The 23,046-nt window shown below is 50.5% G+C and overlaps 1 protein-coding gene across 5 annotated transcripts in view; it reads right to left on the bottom strand.

Moving 5' to 3' along the window:
• Window positions 1-11,077: 11,077 nt before the first annotated feature.
• The window catches only part of CGN (cingulin), a 47,403-nt gene continuing 35,434 nt past the window's right edge, over window positions 11,078-23,046 (bottom strand). For all 5 annotated transcript variants that reach the window (XM_069951412.1, XM_069951408.1, XM_069951409.1 and 2 more), the window contains 6 exons: window positions 22,410-22,499; window positions 18,695-18,778; window positions 14,731-14,849; window positions 13,001-13,109; window positions 12,758-12,921; window positions 11,078-12,039 (listed from right to left, as the gene is read on the bottom strand). In XM_069951412.1, coding sequence (XP_069807513.1) covers window positions 11,922-12,039; window positions 12,758-12,921; window positions 13,001-13,109; window positions 14,731-14,849; window positions 18,695-18,778; window positions 22,410-22,499 — 684 coding nt within the window. In that variant the 3' untranslated portion in view covers window positions 11,078-11,921. The remainder of the gene's footprint in view (window positions 12,040-12,757; window positions 12,922-13,000; window positions 13,110-14,730; window positions 14,850-18,694; window positions 18,779-22,409; window positions 22,500-23,046) is intronic.

Below are 23,046 nucleotides of genomic sequence, written 5' to 3' on the forward strand. Positions count from 1 at the left end.
CTGTGCCCTCATTTAGTAGATACGCCACCTCTGTGCCCTCATATAGTATATACGCCACCTCTGTGCCCTCATATAGTAGATACACCACCTCTGTGCCCTCATATAGTATATACACCACCTCTGTGCCCTCATATAGTAGATAAGCCACCTCTCTGCCCTCATATAGAAGATACACCACCTCTGTGCCCTCATATAGTAGATACACCAGGATAAGCACAGGGGCACAGAGCTGGTGGAGATAAGCACAGGGGCACAGAGCTGGTGGAGATAAGCACAGGGGCACAGAGCTGGTGGAGATAAGCACAGGGGGCACTGAGAGCTGGTGGAGATAAGCACAGGGGCACAGTGCTGGTGGAGATAAGCACAGGGGCACAGAGCTGGGGAAGGAGGGGGGATAAGCACCATGCACAGCTGAGGGACACCTGACAGACCCCCCTCCCCAGAGCACTCACCACTGCTCTGCTCCCTCCCTCCAGGCTGATGCAGGTCATGTGCTCTGGACCCCCGGCAGCCTCCTCCTCCGGCACCAGCTCTCTCTGTCAGGTACTGATGGTGTATAGGGGGCGCACCATAGACCTGTGATAATCCGGCCCTGGGAGCTACGGGGGAGAGAGCGGCCTCTTGTGGCCGGAGGCAGAATGACGCCTTCGGCCACAAGAGTTTCAGCAGAGCAGGAAGCTGATGTTTCCTGCTCTGCCAGTGTGACCCCAAAATCGGGACCGTCCCGCTGAATCCGGGACAGTTGGGAGGTATGGTATACAGGACCCCCTACTCCATCTGTACAGTACATGTATACAGGACCCCCTACTCCATCTATACATTACATGTATACAGGGCCCCCTACTACATCTATACAGTACATGTATATACAGGACCCCCTACTCCATCTATACAGTACATGTATATACAGGGCCCCCTACTCCATCTATACAGTACATGTATATACATCACCCCCCACCCCCTACTCCATCTATACAGTACATGTATATACAGGACCCCCTACTCCATCTATACAGTACATGTATACAGGACCCCCTACTCCATCTATACAGTACATGTATATACAGGACCCCCTACTCCATCTATACAGTACATGTATATACAGGGCCCCCTACTCCATCTATACAGGACATGTATATACAGGGCCCCCTACTCCATCTATACAGGACATGTATATACATCACCCCCTACTCCATCTATACAGTACATGTATATACAGGACCCCCTACTCCATCTATACAGTACATGTATATACAGAACCCCCTACTCCATCTATACAGTACATGTATATACAGGACCCCCTACTCCATCTATACAGTACATGTATATACAGGACCCCCTACTCCTTCTATACAGTACATGTATATACAGAACCCCCTACTCCATCTATACAGTACATGTATATACAGGACCCCCTACTCCATCTATACAGGACATGTATATACAGGGCCCCCTACTCCATCTATACAGTACATGTATATACAGGACCCCCTACTCCATCTATACAGTACATGTATACAGGGCCCCCTACTCCATCTATACAGTACATGTATATACAGGGCCCCCTACTCCATCTATACAGTACATGTATATACAGGACCCCCTACTCCATCTATACAGGACATGTATATACAGGTCCCCCTACTCCATCTATACAGTACATGTATATACAGGACCCCCTACTCCATCTATACAGTACATGTATATACAGGGCCCCCTACTCCATCTATACAGTACATGTATATACAGGACCCCCTACTCCATCTATACAGTACATGTATATACAGGGCCCCCTACTCCATCTATACAGTACATGTATATACAGGGCCCCCTACTCCATCTATACAGTACATGTATATACAGGGCCCCCTACTCCATCTATACAGTACATGTATATACAGGACCCCCTACTCCATCTATACAGTACATGTATATAAAAGACCCCCTACTCCATCTATACAGTACATGTATATACAGGACCCCCTACTCCATCTATACAGTACACGTATACAGAACCCCCTACTCCATCCATACAGTACATGTATATACAGGGCCCCCTACTCCATCTATACAGTACATGTATACAGGGCACCCTACTCCAAATATACAGTACATGTATATACAGGGCCCCCTACTCCATCTATACAGTACATGTATATACAGGGCCCCCTACTACATCTATACAGTACATGTATATACAGGACCCCCTACTCCATCTATACAGTACATGTATATACAGGGCCCCCTACTCCATCTATACAGTACATGTATATACAGGACCCCCTACTCCATCTATACAGGACATGTATATACAGGACCCCCTACTCCATCTATACAGGACATGTATATACAGGACCCCCTACTCCATCTATACAGGACATGTATATACAGGGCCCCCTACTCCATCTATACAGTACATGTATATACAGGACCCCCTACTCCATCTATACAGTACATGTATATACAGGGCCCCCTACTCCATCTATACAGTACATGTATACAGGACCCCCTACTCCATCTATACAGTACATGTATATACAGGACCCCCTACTCCATCTATACAGTACATGTATATAGGAGCCCCTACTCCATCTATACAGTACATGTATATACAGGACCCCCTACTCCATCTATACAGGACATGTATATACAGGGCACAACAGGTATACCAAACTGTGACTGGGTAACACTGCTACACCAGACCTGACCAATACCGCCATACTGTGCTGGATAACACTGTCATACCAGACCTGACCAATACCGCCATACTGTGACTGGATAACACTGCCAGAGCTGACCAATACCGCCATACTGTGACTGGATAACACCTCCATACCAGAGCTGACCAATACCGCCATACTGTGACTGGATAACACCTCCATACCAGACCTGACCAATACCGCCATACTGTGACTGGATAACACCGCCACACCAGACCTGACCAATACCGCCATACTGTGACTGGATAACACTGTCATACCAGACCTGACCAATACCGCTATACTGTGACTGGATAACACTGCCACACCAGACCTGACCAATACCGCTATACTGTGCTGGATAACACTGTCATACCAGACCTGACCAATACCGCCATACTGTGACTGGATAACACTGCCACACCAGACCTGACCAATACCGCCATACTGTGCTGGATAACACTGCCATACCAGACCTGACCAATACCACCATACTGTGCTGGATAACACTGCCATACCAAACCTGACCAATACCGGCAAACTGTGACTGGATAACACCGCCACACCAGTCCTGACCAATACCGCCATACTGTGACTGGATAACACCATCATATCAGACCTGACCAATACTGCCATACTGTGACTGGATAACACCGCTATACCAGACCTGACCAATACCACCATACCATGACTGGATAACACCGCCACACCAGACCTGACCAATACCGCCATACTGTGACTGGATAACACCCCCATACAGACATGACCAATACCGACACACTGTGACTGAATAACACTGCCATACGGGTAAATACAACCCTGCAGGTATACAGGACCCCAAAACTATACACTACAAGTGCACGGGACCTCCACAAAACTATATACTACAGGTATACAGGACCCCAAACTTTACACTACAGGTATACAGGACCTCCACCAACTATATACTTCAGGTATACAGGACCTCCACCAACTATATACTACAAGTATACAGGACCCCAAACTATACACTACAGGTATACAGAACCCCAAAACTATACACTACAGGTATACAGGAACTCCACCAACTATATACTACAGGTATATAGGACCCCAAACTATACACTACAGGTATATAGGACCTCAAAACCATACACTACAGGTATACAGGACCTACACCAACTCTATAATACAGGTATACAGCACCTTCACCAACTCTATACTACAAGTATACAGGACCCCAAATATACTACAGGTATACAGGAACTCCACCAGCTATATACTACAGGTATATAGGACCCCAAACTATACACTACAGGAAACAGGACCTCCACCAACTCAATACTATAGTTATACAGGACCCTCAAACTATTTACTACAGGTATACAGGACCCCCGAACTATATACTACAGGTATACAAGACCTCCACCAATTATACACTACAGGTATCCAGGACCCTCAAACTATAAACTACAGGTATACAAGACCTCCACCAACTATACATTACAGGTATACAGCACCAACTATATACTACAGGTATACAGAACCCCCGAACTATACAGTACAGGTATACAGGACCTTCACCAACTGTACACTGCAGGTATACAGGACCTCCCTCAACTATACACTATAGGTATACAGCCCCCCCAACTATGCACTACAGATATGCGAGACCCCTAAAAACTATACATTGTGGGTATACAGAACCCCTCCAACTATGCACTACAGGTATACACTAATTCCACTGATTAACTCAGATGAAACAATACCTTTAGCTTGGCCTCCTGGGCACCTTAGAACAAATCTAATTAACACACTGACACTTTATACCCGGGCAGCGCCGGGTACATTTTCTAGTTCTGTATATACGCTTCTCACAAAAAGTCAGTGGGGGACAATAAGCATTCACCTGTGAGAAACAGAGAACAAAGAGCTGTCTAAAGACACTAGGGAATAAGTCGTAGACCTGCACAATGCTGGGATGGGCTCCAGAACAATAGCCATGTGTCCCTGAGCATTAATTACAGCTTGACAACGATGTCTCCTGCTGGTCACAAGTCTCCTTATTGTCAGCTGAGGCACCCCACTTCTCATGAAGAGCAGGCTTCAGTCATTAAGGTTTTGGGGATTTACAAGCCTCCACACGGCCAATCAGCGGATCCCATAGGTTTTCTATAGGATGCAGGTGTGGAGAAAGGGCAGGCCCCTTCATGTGAGGTCCCCCAGTCTCCAGCAGCACCCGCTCCATGTGAGGTCCTCCAGTCTCCAGCAGCCGCTCCATGTGAGGTCCTCCAGTCTCCAGCAGCCACTCCATGTAAGGTCCCCCAGTCTCCAGCAGCACCCGCTCCATGTGAGGTCCCCCAGTCTCCAGCAGCCGCTCCATGTGAGGTCCTCGTCTCCAGCAGCCGCTCCATGTGAGGTCCCCCAGTCTCCAGCAGCTGCTCCATGTGAGGTCCCCCAGTCTCCAGCAGCCGCTCCATGTGAGGTCCTCCAGTCTCCAGCAGCCGCTCCATGTGAGGTCCTCCAGTCTCCAGCAGCCGCTCCATGTGAGGCCCCCCAGTCTCCAGCAGCCGCTCCATGTGAGGTCCCCCAGTCTCCAGCAGCCGCTCCATGTGAGGTCCCCCAGTCTCCAGCAGCCGCTCCATGTGAGGGCCCCCAGTCTCCAGCAGCCGCTCCATGTGAGGTCCCCCAGTCTCCAGCCGCCGCTTCATGTGAAGTCCCCCAATCTCCAGCAGCTGCTCCATGTGAGGTCCTCCAGTCTCCAGCAGCCGCTCCATGTGAGGTCCCCCAGTCTCCAGCAGCTGCTCCATGTGAGGTCCCCCAGTCTCCAGCAGCCGCTCCATGTGAGGTCCCCCAGTCTCCAGCAGCCGCTCCATGTGAGGTCCCCCAGTCTCCAGCAGCACCCGCTCCATGTGAGGTCCCCCAGTCTCCAGCACCCGCTCCATGTGAGGTCCTCCAGTCTCCAGCAGCTGCTCCATGTGAGGCCCCCCAGTCTCCAGCAGCTGCTCCATGTGAGGCCCCCCAGTCTCCAGCAGCAGCCGCTCCATGTGAGGTCCCCCAGTCTCCAGCAGCAGCCGCTCCATGTGAGGTCCCCCAGTCTCCAGCAGCCCCTCCATGTGAGGTCCCCCAGTCTCCAGCAGCAGCCGCTCCATGTGAGGTCCCCCAGTCTCCAGCAGCCGCTCCATGTGAGGTCCCCCAGTCTCTAGCAGCCGCTCCATGTGATGTCCCCCAGTCTCTAGCAGCAGCAGCTCCATGTGAGGTCCCCCAGTCTCCAGCAGCCGCTCCATGTGAGGTCCCCCGGTCTCCAGCAGCAGCTGCTCCATGTGAGGTCCCCCGGTCTCCAGCAGCCATTCCATGTGAGGTCCCCCAGTCTCCAGCAGCCGCTCCATGTGAGGTCCCCCGGTCTCCAGCAGCACCCGCTCCATGTGAGGTCCCCCAGTCTCCAGCAGCTGCTCCATGTGAGGTCCTCCAGTCTCCAGCAGCCGCTCCATGTGAGGTCCTCCAGTCTCCAGCAGCTGCTCCATGTGAGGTCCCCCAGTCTCCAGCAGCCGCTCCATGTGAGGTCCCCCAGTCTCTAGCAGCAGCAGCTCCATGTGAGGTCCCCCGGTCTCCAGCAGCACCCGCTCCATGTGAGGCCCCCCAGTCTCCAGCAGCTGCTCCATGTGAGGTCCCCCAGTCTCTAGCAGCAGCAGCTCCATGTGAGGTCCCCCAGTCTCCAGCAGCCGCTCCATGTGAGGTCCCCCGGTCTCCAGCAGCCGCTCCATGTGAGGTCCCCCAGTCTCCAGCAGCCGTTCCATGTGAGGTCCCCCAGTCTCCAGCACCCGCTCCATGTGAGGTCCCCCAGTCTCCAGCAGCTGCTCCATGTGAGGTCCTCCAGTCTCCAGCAGCCGCTCCATGTGAGGTCCTCCAGTCTCCAGCAGTAGCTCCATGTGAGGTCCCCCAGTCTCCAGCAGCCGCTCCATGTGAGGTCCTCCAGTCTCCAGCAGCTGCTCCATGTGAGGCCCCCCAGTCTCCAGCAGCCAACAAATAATCCCTAATATGGTTTTGTTGATGGAAAAATTAAAAGGTTATACCACTTGGGTGGAGACCATGTTGGGGGAGGGGTTAATGAAGCCCCTCCCCTCAGTATAATTAGCAGTCACCCCATGTATTCCTGCAGTGTCACCAGTCTGACAACCATCTAATTTGTTAGGGGACCTATACACAGAGGGATTTATCTGACAGATTTTTGAAGCCAAAGCCAGGAACAAACTATAAACAGAGAACAGGTCATAAAGGAAAGACTGAGAGTTCCTCTTTTCAAATCCATTCCTGACTTTGGCTCCAAAAATCTGTCAGATAAATCTGTATAAAGGAAGCCTTAGGTTCTGATGGAATCTTGTAGTTCAGTCACACTACCAGACCCTCTCCCTACCCAGCTCCTCCATCCTTATTCCTCTGAATGTCCTTTCATGTATAGACAGAGACTTTGTTGTTGCTAATAGACCAGTGATATAGATTAGTAGGCGAGTATATAGACCAATCAGCTGTAGAGGTAGAACAGTCTGTTCTGTGTGCAGATTCTTTAGTGAGTTCTATGAGATGAAGCCGGACACTAGTCTCCTGCTTGAGAGCTAACCGGGGGAAAAAAGACAAGCTGCATCTCATGGGAAACTCTATAGTGTTAGTGGACAGCAGTTCTGTGTCACTGATCTAACATCTATAACAGATCACGTACAAGCTGCATCTCATGGGAAACTCTATAGTGTTAGGGGACAACAGTTCTGTGTCATTGATCTAACATCTAGAACAGATCATGTACAAGCTGCATCTCATGGGAAACTCTATAATGTTAGGGGACAGCAGTTCTGTGTCACTGATCTAACATCTAGAACAGATCATGTACAAGCTGCATCTCATGGGAAACTCTAGTGTTAGTGGACAGCAGTTCTGTGTCACTGATCTAACATCTATAACAGATCACATACAAGCTGCATCTCATGGGAAACTCTATAGTGTTAGGGGACAACAGTTCTGTGTTACTGATCTAACATCTACTGTATACCAGATCATGTACAAGCTGCATCTCATGGGAAACTCTATAGTGTTAGGGGACAACAGTTCTGTGTCACTGATCTAACATCTACTGTATACCAGATCATGTACAAGCTGCATCTCATGGGAAACTCTATAGTGTTAGGGGACAGCAGTTCTGTGTTACTGATCTAACATCTACTGTATACCAGATCATGTACAAGCTGCATCTCATGGGAAACTCTATAGTGTTAGGGGACAACAGTTCTGTGTCACTGATCTAACATCTACTGTATACCAGATCATGTACAAGCTGCATCTCATGGGAAACTCTATAGTGTTAGGGGACAGCAGTTCTGTGTCACTGACCTAACATCTATAACAGATCATGTACAAGCTGCATCTCATGGGAAACTCTACAGCCTTGTCATGTATTAAAATATCTGCGCGTCACTTTATTGAGGTCCTAAACTTACAATTGTTCACGGCCCCAATATGATCCATATGTATTTTATATGACTTTTAATCATGCCTCGTATTGTGATCCTGAAGACTGACGTGTTCCTCTGGCTCCAGATCATATAACCAGTTATAAGACTCGATTGCGTCTGATGTATCACACCTGACAGCTAATAGGATTAGAAACAGCAGCTCATCAGGTAGTATTACACATAGTAGGATTAGATACAGAGGCTCTGCAGATGGTATCGCACATGATGGGCTTAGATACATACTGCTGTCCCTGTGACTTTATAACAATGGGTTGGTATTTGCAGTAAGTGAATCATTTCCTCCGCCATGTTTCAGGGCATCTTGCAGCAGAAGTTTAGGTAGTTTACACTTTCTGACCACTTGTCCTGGGACTGGGAGGCCCTGGGGTGAGCTCAGGCTTCAGGAATGTAGAAGAAGCTTCACAAACAGGAGCAGTGACCCCATGTCCGCCCCTGCCACCACCGGCTGACAAGCCGACCTTTATCATCGTACCCTAGTCAGACACTCGCCTGTACTCCACTGCACAACGTCATATAGTGCTCGTGAAGGCGGCTCGTATGATTCATAATAGTGAGCTCACAGACATCCATGTAATACACACGTTACCCAAGTATGGAACGGTGGCCCGAAAAAGGGGAAGAAGCCTCAACTTCAATATTGTCACAAGAATTCTTGGCTCATTTTACAAAAAAAAACCTAAAGTACAAAAAGTTGAGAGTAGACGATTGGAAACAGATGATTTGGAGTGAAAAGATGAAAGTCAACGAACCGGAGTCTGATGGATGCGAATGGGTCAGGAAAAATTAAGGGAAAAGAAGGCTAATGGGTCAAGAGACTGAAGGAACTGTAAAGTTTGCTGGAGGAAGCCTGATGATATGGGGTTGTTGGATACTTGATTGCGATTGATGGTGAGCTATATGTGAGTATCCTAAAAGACGGCTAGCTTTGAGTACTATGGCTATGAAACGGACGACATAGCATTCCAACAGGACAACAACCCTACTGCATTTCAACCGAACGATTATCGTTTAGATTCGAACGATTTAACGATAATCTGAACGATAATCGTCCGGTGGAATAGGGCCCTAAGCATATTCAGAGATCGGCAAAGAAAGGATTCACCGACAATGTAGTATATTTGCTGTACTGTCCACCCATGGTCACCAGACCTCAACCCAATCCAACACTTGTGGGTAGGGCTGAAGAAAAAGCTGTATTCGTACCCAGGTGAGTGAACTAGGATACACCAACATTGGGAATGTAGAAGAGACCTGGGGGCAGATTATGCTCTAGTCTGATGGAAAACGTGCCCAGAAGGACTCGGACAGTGTTAAAAAAGAAGGATTTATAAAATACCAAAAAAGTAAAAAAAAAATAATTCAGTTTCGATTTTCAGAAGGAAAACAGCAACAATGTAGATACATGGTTCTCAGTGATGTCACTGATCTCTAGTGATGGATAGGCTGTATTCTCAGTGATGTCACCGCTGATCTCTAGTGATGGATAGGCTGTATTCTCAGTGATGTCACTGCTGATCTCTAGTGATGGATAGGCTGTATTCTCAGTGATGTCGCTGATCTCTAGTGATGGATAGGCTGTATTCTCAGTGATGTCACTGATCCCTAGTGATGGATAGGCTGTATTGTCAGTGATGTCACTGATCTCTAGTGATGGATAGGCTGTATTCTCAGGGATGTCACTGATCTCTAGTGATGGATAGGCTGTATTCTCAGGGATGTCACTGCTGATCTCTAGTGATGGATAGGCTGTATTCTCAGGGATGTCACTGATCTCTAGTGATGGATAGGCTGTATTCTCAGTGATGTCACTGATCTCTAGTGATGGATAGGCTGTATTCTCAGTAATGTCACTGATCTCTAGTGATGGATAGGCTGTATTCTCAGTGATGTCACTGATCTCTAGTGATGGATAGGCTGTATTCTCAGTGATGTCACTGCTGATCTCTAGTGATGGATAGGCTGTATTCTCAGTGATGTCACCGCTGATCTCTAGTGATGGATAGGCTGTATTCTCAGTGATGTCACCGCTGATCTCTAGTGATGGATAGGCTGTATTCTCAGTGATGTCACCGCTGATCTCTAGTGATGGATAGGCTGTATTCTCAGTGATGTCACCGCTGATCTCTAGTGATGGATAGGCTGTATTCTCAGTGATGTCACTGATCTCTAGTGATGGATAGGCTGTGTTCTCAGTGATGTCACTGCTGATCTCTAGTGATGGATAGGCTGTATTCTCAGTGATGTCACTGCTCTCTAGTGATGGATAGGCTGTATTCTCAGTGATGTCACTGCTCTCTAGTGATGGATAGGCTGTATTCTCAGTGATGTCACTGATCTCTAGTGATGGATAGGCTGTATTCTCAGTGATGTCACTGATCTCTAGTGATGGATAGGCTGTATTCTCAGTGATGTCACTGATCTCTAGTGATGGATAGGCTGTATTCTCAGTGATGTCACTGATCTCTAGTGATGGATAGGCTGTATTCTCAGTGATGTCACTGATCTCTAGTGATGGATAGGCTGTTTTCTCAGTGATGTCACTGATATCTAGTGATGGATAGGCTGTATTCTCAGTGATGTCACTGCTGATCTCTAGTGATGGATAGGCTGTATTCTCAGTGATGTCACTGATCTCTAGTGATGGATAGGCTGTATTCTCAGTGATGTCACTGCTCCCATTACTATGATGTGACATCTGTTGGTTTTGTAGTAGATTATGATAAATGTAAAATTGGGACAAATCCACCAAGTACTCAGGAATCTTATCGGGTCACGTCTGGAGAATTTTACATAAAGAAAACCTGTTGTGAGGAGTCTTTGTCAGGTTCTTACATGAGCGGCTGGGGCTTCCTGAAGACCTATCTGAGGACCATATAGAAAATCAGAGGTTCTTTATTTAATGTGACTTATACATCGGCTCCGGGATCAGATACAAAATCAGATTCCAATATACAAATAATTCATCTGTAGAGAAGAAGGACGCCATGCAACACCCATTCACATAGAGACATCAGCATGGCCCCCCCGAGAGGTGCAGAACATGCAGCCCCCTCCCCCAACATCCACTCCGCACCTCTGGCTGATTATATATATTATTATATGCATTTGATTTATAGATCTTTGCTTCATACCCCCATGGAGTTATATATACTCTGCAGGAATGTGCTTACCCCATCACCCATATATTATTTGCACTTTATAAACGCTCCTTTGCTTCCCATAGTAACGTGGATTATACAGTCATATTACACCCGCTCCATTAGAAAATGACACACGTGCAGCACACCGTGGCTCGGGTAGGAAAGTGTGAGTACAGAGGCCGAGGCTCTGCCGCTCTCTACTCGCAGTCAGTGGTGCAGTGGTACAGAGGCACTCATTGGATGTAGCTGGATACGTGGCATCTAGCACCTTATAGGTCTCTACTGAGGCACAACCGGTCATGTGTAGGGCCAAATGCAGCTGGACGGGCTCTTAGCTTCTAGAGTGCGGTTATGGATAAGCAGAGAGTCCACAGACACAGAAAGGCACGGTGGGCTACATTCTCCATACAGTAGACAGGGTCTGGATGATGGGGGTACCACCATCCAGACGGGGTCAATCTCCTTCTCCAGGCTCCTACACGGACACGCACGGGAGGCAATGTAATGCTCAGGGATCCACAGGCAGCACAGCCCAGTGACCTCCTGTCCAGCACTGAAGCTTAACGTCCGTCACATGGTCAGCAGGAACTGGTCTGGAGGTTACTCTCAGTGAGGAGTGAGGCGATCGAGCTGGGATCATAAGTTCCATCATCCGAGCTGAGGTCATCATCTGCCGCAGGACGGACCGGCTTACGTCTGTGAAGATGAAGAGGTGAGGGTTAGAGAAGACCATGGAAGAACAATAAGAATGTTTGATCTCCATTCTGATGTCCTTCAGAAATTACAGTGTCTGTGAGTAACCAGCAACTGCTTCACGTGTTCTCCATACCAGACCTCCCCCATATGGTGAAGCCGGTCCGGTCCTTGTAGAGACGCTGGGATGTGTTCTCCTTACCAGACACTACATGGTGAAACCCTTGTAGAAGAGACGCTGGGACGTGGCCTCCTTACCAGACACTATATGGTGAAGCCCTTGTAGAGACTCTAGGACGTGGCCTCCTTACCAGACACTACATGGTGAAGCCCTTGTAGAGACGCTGGGACGTGGCCTCCTTACCAGACACTACATGGTGAAGCCCTTGTAGAGACGCTGGGACGTGGCCTCCTTACCAGACACTATATGGTGAAGCCCTTGTAGAGATGCTGGGACGTGGCCTCCTTACCAGACACTACATGGTGAAGCCCTTGTAGAGACGCTAGGACGTGGCCTCCTTACCAGACACTACATGGTGAAGCCCTTGTAGAGACGCTGGGACATGGCCTCCTTACCAGATTAAGAGGTTATACCTCGCAACGCGTCGGCGCTGCTATGCTTTTATTTGTTTGTTATTTTAAGATGCATTCGTAATAAAGATACAAGTTTTTACGGAGCTGGGAGCATCTACTTTCTTTCTGGACTACATGGTGTTCTTACCGTGACTCTTTCTCCACAGTTTTCAGGCGGCCCTGGAGCTGCTCATTGATCTCCATCTGCTCTTCTAGTTCTCGCTGAGCCTTCTTCCTCAACCCCTCCAGACGCTCGATCTCCTCCTCGGCCTCATCCACCTGCCTCTTCAGAGCCTTCACCCTCAGGTTGAGCTGAGAGGACGAGATGGAGGAAGATAGTTAGTGGTGGGCTGTTATGAGGGGACGGCACCGGAGAAGGTCCGCATCCTACCTGGTCCTTCTGGTCGGTGACTTGGAGTCTCTCATCCTCCAGCTGAATGTTTAGCTCCTTCAGTTTCCTCTCCAGTTTCCGGTTTGCGGACTGTAATGTGTTCTTCTCCCTGAAGAGGTAGATCATAAACGCCCCTTATCTGTCTGTCTATTATCATTTCTATTTTTCATCCTCCATATAATAAACAGGAGCCGCACCATGCAGCAATACATGACCTACAATCATCCACTATCATCCCTGGCCCCCGAGGAGGTTCCCCCCACAACCACTCCTCCCATCACCATACACTACTGACCCCCGAGGAGGTGCCCCCCATAACCACCCCTCCCATCACCATACACTACTGACCACCGAGGAGGTGCCCCCCACAACCACCCCTCCCATCACCATACACTACTGACCCCCAAGGAGGTGCCCCCCACAACCACCCCTCCCATCACCATACACTACTGACCCCCAAGGAGGTGCCCCCCACAACCACCCCTCCCATCACCATACACTACTGACCCCCAAGGAGGTGCCCCCCACAACCACCCCTCCCATCACCATACACTACTGACCCCCGAGGAGGTGCCCCCCTCCCACAACCACTCCAACCACACCAATTGACCCCCGAGGAGGTGCCCCCCCCCCCCCACAACCACCCATCACCATACACTACTGACCCCCGAGGAGGTGCCCCCCCCCCCACAACCACCCATCACCATACACCATTGACCCCCGAGGAGGTGCGCCCCCCCCCCCCCACAACCACCCATCACCATACACTACTGACCCCCGAGGAGGTGCCCCCCCCCCACAACCACCCATCACCATACACTACTGACCCCCGAGGAGGTGCCCCCCTCCCACAACCACTCCTCCCATCACCATACACTACTGACCCCCGAGGAGGTGCCCCCCACAACCACCCCTCCCATCACCATACACTACTGACCCCCGAGGAGGTGCCCCCCACAACCACCCCTCCCATCACCATACACTACTGACCCCCGAGGAGGTGCCCCCCACAACCACCCCTCCCATCACCATACACTACTGACCCCCGAGGAGGTGCCCCCCTCCCACAACCACTCCAACCACACCAATTGACCCCCGAGGAGGTGCCCCCCCCCCCCCCAACAACCACCCATCACCATACACTACTGACCCCCGAGGAGGTGCCCCCCCCCCACAACCACCCATCACCATACACCATTGACCCCCGAGGAGGTGCGCCCCCCCCCCCACAACCACCCATCACCATACACTACTGACCCCCGAGGAGGTGCCCCCCCCCCCCCCACAACCACCCATCACCATACACTACTGACCCCCGAGGAGGTGCCCCCCACAACCACCCCTCCCATCACCATACACTACTGACCCCCGAGGAGGTGCCCCCCACAACCACCCCTCCCATCACCATACACTACTGACCCCCGAGGAGGTGCCCCCCTCCCACAACCACTCCTCCCATCACCATACACTACTGACCCTCGAGGAGGTGCCCCCCACAACCACCCCTCCCATCACCATACACCATTGACCCCCGAGGAGGTGTCCCCCCCCCCCCCACAACCACACCTCCCATCACCATACACTACTGACCCCCGAGGAGGTGCCCCCCCCCCCCCCCCACAACCACACCTCCCATCACCATACACTACTGACCCCCGAGGAGGTGCCCCCCCCCCCCCACAACCACACCTCCCATCACCAGGCACTACACCACAGACAGACCCCCATACCTCTCCTCCATCTGCAGACGCTCCTGGATCTCCTGCAGCTTGGCCTCCAGGTGGGACACACTGGCATTGGGTTTCTGCTGGCCCTCCATCCCAGCCAAACGGTTCTTTAAGTCTTTATTCTGAGACACAAACATCAATGGCGGCTGAGTATATATACTACACTTTACAAGCCACTTCCACAACACATAACTCACACCCAGACAGCAGTGATCCCACCCTGTACAATGTGTGTGTATGAGGGGTCAGTATCCCGCCCTGTACAGTGTGTGTGTGTATGAGGGGTCACTATCCCGCCCTGTACAGTGAGTGTGTATGAGGGGGTCAGTGTTCTGTATAGTGTGTGTGTATAAGGGGTCAGTATCCTGTACAATGTGTGTGTATGAGGGGTCAGTATCCTGTACAGTGTGTGTGTATGAGGGGTCAGTATCCTGTACAGTGTGTGTGTATGAGGGGTCAGTATCCTGTACAGTGTGTGTGTATGAGGGGTCAGTATCCTGTACAGTGTGTGTGTATGAGGGGTCAGTATCCTGTACAGTGTGTGTGTATGAGGGGTCAGTATCCTGTACAGTGTGTGTGTATGAGGGGTCAGTATCCTGTACAGTGTGTGTGTATGAGGGGTCAGTATCCTGTACAGTGTGTGTGTATGAGGGGTCAGTATCCTGTACAGTGTGTGTATAAGGGGTCAGTATCCTGTACAGTGTGTGTGTATGAGGGGTCAGTATCCTGTACAGTGTGTGTGTGTGTATGAGGGGTCAGTATCCTGTACAGTGTGTGTGTATGAGGGGTCAGTATCCTGTACAGTGTGTGTGTATGAGGGGTCAGTATCCTGTAGTGTGTGTGTGTGTGTGTGTGTGTGTGTGTATGAGGGGTCAGTATCCTGTACAGTGTGTGTGTGTGTGTGTGTATATAAGAGGTCAGTATCCTGCTCTGAACAGTGTGTGTGTGTGTGTGTGTGTGTGTGTGTATTAGGGGTCAGTATCCTGAACAGTGTGTGTGTATAAGAGGTCAGTATCCTATATAATGTGTGTGTATAAGGGGTCAGTATCCCGCCATGTACAGTGTGTGTGTATAAGGGGTCGGTATCCTGTACAGTGTGTGTATGAGGGGTCAGTATCCTGTACAGTGTGTGTGTATGAGGGGTCAGTATCCTGTACAGTGTGTGTGTGTGTATGAGGGGTCAGTATCCTGTACAGTGTGTGTGTATGAGGGGTCAGTATCCTGTACAGTGTGTGTGTATGAGGGGTCAGTATCCTGTACAGTGTGTGTGTGTGTGTGTGTATGAGGGGTCAGTATCCTGTACAGTGTGTGTGTGTATGTGTGTGTGTGTGTGTGTGTGTGTGTGAGAGAGGTCAGTATCCTGCCCTGAACAGTGTGAGTGTGTGTGTGTGTGTGTGTGTGTGTGTGTATTAGGGGTCAGTATCCTGAACAGTGTGTGTGTATGAGAGGTCAGTATCCTATATAATGTGTGTGTATAAGGGGTCAATATCCCGCCATGTACAGTGTGTGTGTATAAGGGGTCAGTATCCTGTACAGTGTGTTTGTGTGTGTGTGTGTGTGTGTGTGTGTGTATGAGGAGTCAGTATCCTGTACAGTGTGTGTGTGTGTGTGTATGTATGAGGTCAGTATCCTGCCCTGAACAGTGTGTGTGTGTGTGTGTGTGTGTGTGTGTGTGTGTGTGTGTGTGTGTATGTATGTATGTATTAGGGGTCAGTATCCTGTACAATGTGTGTGTATAAGGGGTCAGTATCCTATACAATGTGTGTGTATAAGGGGTCAGTATCCCACCCTGTACAGTGTGTATAGGATACTGACCCCTTATACACACACACACACACTGTACAGGGCGGGATACTGACCCCTTATACACACACATTGTACAGGATACCGACCCCTTATACACACACACTGTACAGGGCGGGATACTGACCCCTTATACACACACATTGTATAGGATACTGACCCCTTATACACACAATGTGTGTATAAGGGGTCAGTATCCCGCCCTGTACAGTGTGTGTATGAGGGGTCAGTATTCTATACAATGTGTGTGTATGAGGGGTCGGTATCCTGTACAGTGTGTGTGTATGAGGGGTCAGTATCCTAAACAGTGTGTGTGTATGAGGGGTCAGTATCCCACCCTGTACAGTGTTGGTGTATGAGGGGTTGGTATCCTGTATAGTGTGTGTGTGTGTGTGTATGAGGGGTCGGTATCCTGTACAGTGTGTGTGTATGAGGGGTCAGTATCCTGCCCTGTACAGTGTGTGTGTATGAGGGGTCAGTATCCTAAACAGTGTGTGTATGAGGGGTCAGTATGCTGTACACTGTGTGTGTATGAGGGGTCAGTATGCTGTACACTGTGTGTGTGTATGAGGGCTCGGTATCCCGCCCTGTACAGTGTAAGTGTATGAGGAGTCGGTATCCCGCCCTGTAACGTGTGTGTGTGTATGAGGGGTTAGTATCCCCGCCCTGTACAGTGTGTGTATAAGGGGTCAGTATCCCGCCCTGTACAGTGTGTGTATGAGGGGTCAGTATCCCGCCCTGTACAGTGTATGTGTATGTGTATGAGGGGTCGGTATCCCGCCCTGTACAGTGTGTGTGTGTATGAGGAGTCTGTATCCTGTACAGTGTGTGTATGAGGGGTCAGTATGCTGTACAGTGTGAGTGTATGAGGAGTCGGTATCCTGTACAGTGTATGTGTATGAGGGGTCGGTATCCCGCCCTGTACAGTGTGTGTGTATGAGGGGTCAGTATCCCCGCCCTGTACAGTGTGTGTATAAGGGGTCAGTATCCCGCCCTGGACAGTGTGTGTATGAGGGGTCGGTATCCCGCCCTGTACAGTGTGTGTGTGTGTGTGTGTATGAGGGGTCGGTATCCCGCCCTGTACAGTGTGTGTATGACGGGTCGGTATCCCGCCCTGTACAGTGTGTGTATGAGGGGTCGGTATCCCGCCCTGTACAGTGTGAGTGTATGAGGAGTCGGTATCCTGTACAGTGTATGTGTATGAGGGGTCGGTATCCCCGCCCTGTACAGTGTATGTGTATGAGGGGTCAGTATCCCCGCCCTGTACAGTGTATGTGTATGAGGGGTCAGTATCCCCGCCCTGCACAGTGTATGTGTATGAGGGGTCAGTATCCCCGCCCTGTACAGTGTGAGTGTATGAGGGGTCAGTATCCCCGCCCTGTACAGTGTTATGTGTATGAGGGGTCAGTATCCCCGCCCTGTACAGTGTATGTGTATGAGGGGTCAGTATCCCCGCCCTGTACAGTGTGTGTATGAGGGGTCGGTATCCCGCCCTGTACAGTGTGTGTGTGTGTGTGTGTGTATGAGGGGTCAGTATCCCGCCCTGTACAGTGTGTGTATATGACGGGTCGGTATCCCGCCCTGTACAGTGTGTGTATGAGGGGTCGGTATCCCGCCCTGTACAGTGTGAGTGTATGAGGGGTCAGTATCCCGCCCTGTACAGTGTGTGTGTATGAGGGGTCAGTATCCCCGCCCTGTACAGTGTGTGTATGAGGGGTCAGTATCCCGCCCTGTACAGTGTGTGTATATGACGGGTCGGTATCCCGCCCTGTACAGTGTGTGTATATGACGGGTCGGTATCCCGCCCTGTACAGTGTGTGTATGAGAGGTCGGTATCCCACCCTATACAGTGTCGGTGTATGAGGGGTCAGTATCCCGCCCTGTACAGTGAGGGTGTATGAGGGGTCGGTATTCTCTCATTGAAGTCAGTCACTGTCCTCATGCTGCTTAGATACTAGACGTATCACACGCTGACTTCTTTTCACAAGGAGATGTAATAAGGGAGGGGTTTGTTTTTGTTCAGGTGATTTACTCCTACAGAATAAAGTGATGTCTGCCATGGAGAACATATAGCACTACTGCCACCTGCAGGTAGAGGGGAGCAATGCGGTTCTCTAAGTCCTATAAAGTTGATATAGACATCTGTCAGTTAGAGCGCCCCCACCTGTCTCTCCAGAGAGATCTTGTCACACTCCAGGTCCTGGCGGCTGGTTCTCTCCTGCATGAGCTCAGCCCGGAGCTGCTCCATCTGTGCGGGGAACAGAGATACCGGTGAGAATACAATGTGCTCTGCGTATACACCTATAGGGGGACAGTGTGCTCTGCGTATACACCTCTAGGGGGCGGTGTGCTCTGCGTATACACCTCTAGGGGACAGTGTGCTCTGCGTATACACCTATAGGGGGACAGTGTGCTCTGCGTATACACCTATAGGGGGTGGTGTGCTCTGCGTATACACCTCTAGGGGGACAGTGTGCTCTGCGTATACACCTATAGGGGGACAGTGTGCTCTGCGTATACACCTATAGGGGGCGGTGTGCTCTGCGTATACACCTCTAGGGCACAGTGTGCTCTGCGTATACACCTATAGGGCACAGTGTGCTCTGCGTATACACCTATAGGGCACAGTGTGCTCTGCGTATACACCTATAGGGGACGGTGTGCTCTGCGTATACACCTATAGGGGACGGTGTGCTCTGCGTATACACCTATAGGGGACAGTGTGCTCTGCGTATACACCTATAGGGGACAGTGTACTCTGCGTATACACCTATACGGGACAGTGTGCTCTCCCTGTATCCACCTATAGGGGACGGTGTGCTCTGCGTATACACCTATAGGGGACAGTGTGCTCTGCGTATACACCTATAGGGGACGGTGTGCTCTGCGTATACACCTATAGGGGACGGTGTGCTCTGCGTATACACCTATAGGGGACAGTGTGCTCTGCGTATACACCTCTAGGGGACAGTGTGCTCTGCATATACACCTATAGGGGACAGTGTGCTCTGCGTATACACCTATAGGGGACAGTGTGCTCTGCGTATACACCTATAGGGGACAGTGTGCTCTGCGTATACACCTATAGGGGACAGTGTGCTCTGCGTATACACCTATAGGGGGCAGTGTGCTCTGCGTATACACCTATAGGGGACAGTGTGCTCTGCGTATACACCTATAGGGGACGGTGTGCTCTGCGTATACACCTATAGGGGACGGTGTGCTCTGCGTATACACCTATAGGGGACGGTGTGCTCTGCGTATACACCTATAGGGGACAGTGTGCTCTGCGTATACACCTCTAGGGGGCGGTGTGCTCTGCGTATACACCTCTAGGGGGCGGTGTGCTCTGCGTATACACCTATAGGGGGCGGTGTGCTCTGCGTATACACCTATAGGGGACAGTGTGCTCTGCGTATACACCTCTAGGGGCGGTGTGCTCTGCGTATACACCTCTAGGGGACAGTGTGCTCTGCGTATACACCTATAGGGGACAGTGTGCTCTGCGTATACACCTATAGGGGACAGTGTGCTCTGCGTATACACCTATAGGGGACAGTGTGCTCTGCGTATACACCTATAGGGGACAGTGTGCTCTCCCTGTATCCACTCCACATCTTTCCTATTACACCTATGGAGCTATACGCTACCTCTATCTCCCCGCACACATATTGTTCTGTAAGAGGCTGGAACTCTTGGCGACATCTTGTCCCCCAGCATGATAACTACACAAGGGGCGACTTGGTTACAGCAGTCGGGGTTCTTTAAGTGCGGGAGACATCCGTGTAGGACAAGCAACTTTGCTAAACCGTCTAATTTTATGTGAAAAATGATGATATAAAACAACATATAGATTGTGACACTACGGATCTAGTTTATATAATGTACGACACAGAAAATAAGAATACGAGCGTTAGACGTAAGCGAGATCTCAGGGAACACGACAAAACTCGGGAGCAGCATTGCATCTCATACTAGTCCATCAGACATTTAGTATCTAGGGCAGTCATGGCAGACTCTGGCCATTGTACTGAGCCCACCAGGCAGTTCACAGTTTGAATTACATCTGGCCCACCATTGCATTAGATTATATTATGGGAGGTCCGGACAGCAGCTCAGACCGTCCATATTATAGTCTTGTAGGCCATAGACCACACGTCCTTTGCTGGGCACATCCCGCGGCCTCTGGGGCCCCAGAAAAGGGTGACTCCAAGCTAATGGGACAACCTGTCACCCCCTGGATGGCCCCCAAACCCACCCTACCCCCGGATACAGCCCCCCCAAACCCACCCTACCCCTGGATACAGCCCCCCCAAACCCACCCTACCCCCGGATACAGGCCCCCAAACCCACCCTACCCCCGGATACAGCCCCCCCCAAACCCACCCTACCCCCGGATACAGCCCCCCCCAAACCCACCCTACCCCCGGATACAGCCCCCCCCAAACCCACCCTACCCCCGGATACAGCCCCCCAAACCCACCCTACCCCCGGATACAGCCCCCCCCCAAACCCACCCTACCCCCGGATACAGCCCCCCCAAACCCACCCTACCCCCGGATACAGCCCCCCAAACCCACCCTACCCCCGGATACAGCCCCCCAAACCCACCCTATCCCCGGATACAGCCCCCCAAACCCAACCTACCTCCGGATACAGCCCCCCATACTTACATGAGAAAATGATTGGACGACGGTTTCTCTGCAGCATGACCGGCAGGATGGGGTAAGTATGGGGGACTGTATCCAGGGGTAGGGTGGGTTTGGGGGTACCGTCCACAGGTGACAGGTTCCCTTTAACAACTATTCTAGGTGCCAGTTACAATCCAAGAGACTATAGGGGAGGGCTGGCTACTAAATGAGACTATGGGGGAGGGCAGGCTACTATATAAGAGACTATAGGGGAGGGCTGGCTACTAAATGAGACTATGGGGAGGGCTGGCTACTAAATGAGACTATGGGGGAGGGCTGGCTACTATATAAGAGACTATAGGGGAGGGCTGGCTACTATATAAGAGACTATAGGGGAGGGCTGGATACTATATAAGGGGCTATGGGGGAGGGCAGGCTACTATATAAGAGACTATAGGGGAGGGCTGGATACTATATAAGAGACTATGGGGGAGGGCCGGCTACTATATAAGACTATGGGGGAGGGATGGCTACTATATAAGAGACTATGGGGAGCCTGGCTACTATATAAGAGACTATGGGGGAGGGCTGGCTACTATATAAGAGACTATAGGGGAGGGCTGGATACTATATAAGAGACTATGGGGGGGCTGGCTACTATATATAAGAGACTATGGGGAGGGCTGGCTACTATATAAGAGACTATGGGGGAGGGCTGGCTACTATATAAGAGACTATGGGGGAGGGCTGGCTACTATATAAGAGACTATGGGGGAGGGCTGGCTACTATATAAGACTATGGGGAGGGCTGGCTACTATATAAGAGACTATGGGGGAGGGCTGGCTACTATATAAGAGACTATGGGGGAGGGCTGGCTACTATATAAGAGACTATGGGGGAGGGCTGGCTACTATATAAGAGACTATGGGGGAGGGCTGGCTACTATATAAGAGACTATGGGGGAGGGCTGGCTACTATATAAGAGACTATGGGGGAGGGCTGGCTACTATATAAGAGACTATGGGGGAGGGCTGGCTACTATATAAGAGACTATGGGGAGGGCTAGCTACTATATAAGAGACTATAGGGGAAGGCTGGCTACTATATAAGAGACTATGGGGGAGGGCTGGCTACTATATAAGAGACTATGGGGAGGCTGGCTACTATATAAGAGACTATAGGGGAGGGCTGGCTACTATATAAGAGACGGTTATGGTATATGGCGGCACATGGTGCTATGTGGTTACCTGGTCGCGGCTGCGGTTCACCCGGTCAGTAAGAAGCTCCACAGAATTCCTTTCCTCATCCAGCTCCATCTCCAGACGCTTCACCCTGTCCTGTATACAGGGAACAGCTCATCATTATGTATGTATATAGCCGGCAGTGACCCCAGGACTCCCCCACCCCCGCTGTGGTGGAATAGTGAGGGTCAACTCCGTGCTCCACCTCCATAACAGAGTAACAGTTCTAAAATATATAAAAAAATGTATAAAAAACAACCGCGCTCCTGACAGACAGCAGCTCGTAGGTTACCAGTGTCCGTATAGCTGCCAACAAGTGGTTACTGCTCCCACTCAATGAAACAATAATTATATCCTCAGGACACTCTTGCCTCCTACAGCGATCCGGACTGTGACGTCACAGAGGACTCCGTTCAGGATTATCCTAGCAAGCGGTTTACGCGCCACCGGCCGGGGCGCACGCTGTGCAAAGAAGTTACAAACAACTACAAAGGACGTAGAGAACCCTAACCTATTCCGTGGACCTTAAAGGAATTTGAAAGAAACTAAAACCTATCGGATGCTGTATCTGCTGATACGGAGGACTACAAGTCAGAGCACAACCAGGACACCAATGTAGTGAGTGACTATTTTTAACAAATAC

The sequence above is a fragment of the Dendropsophus ebraccatus genome, chromosome 13 (assembly GCF_027789765.1).
Source record: "Dendropsophus ebraccatus isolate aDenEbr1 chromosome 13, aDenEbr1.pat, whole genome shotgun sequence".
In the NCBI taxonomy this organism is placed as follows: Eukaryota; Metazoa; Chordata; class Amphibia; order Anura; family Hylidae; genus Dendropsophus; species Dendropsophus ebraccatus.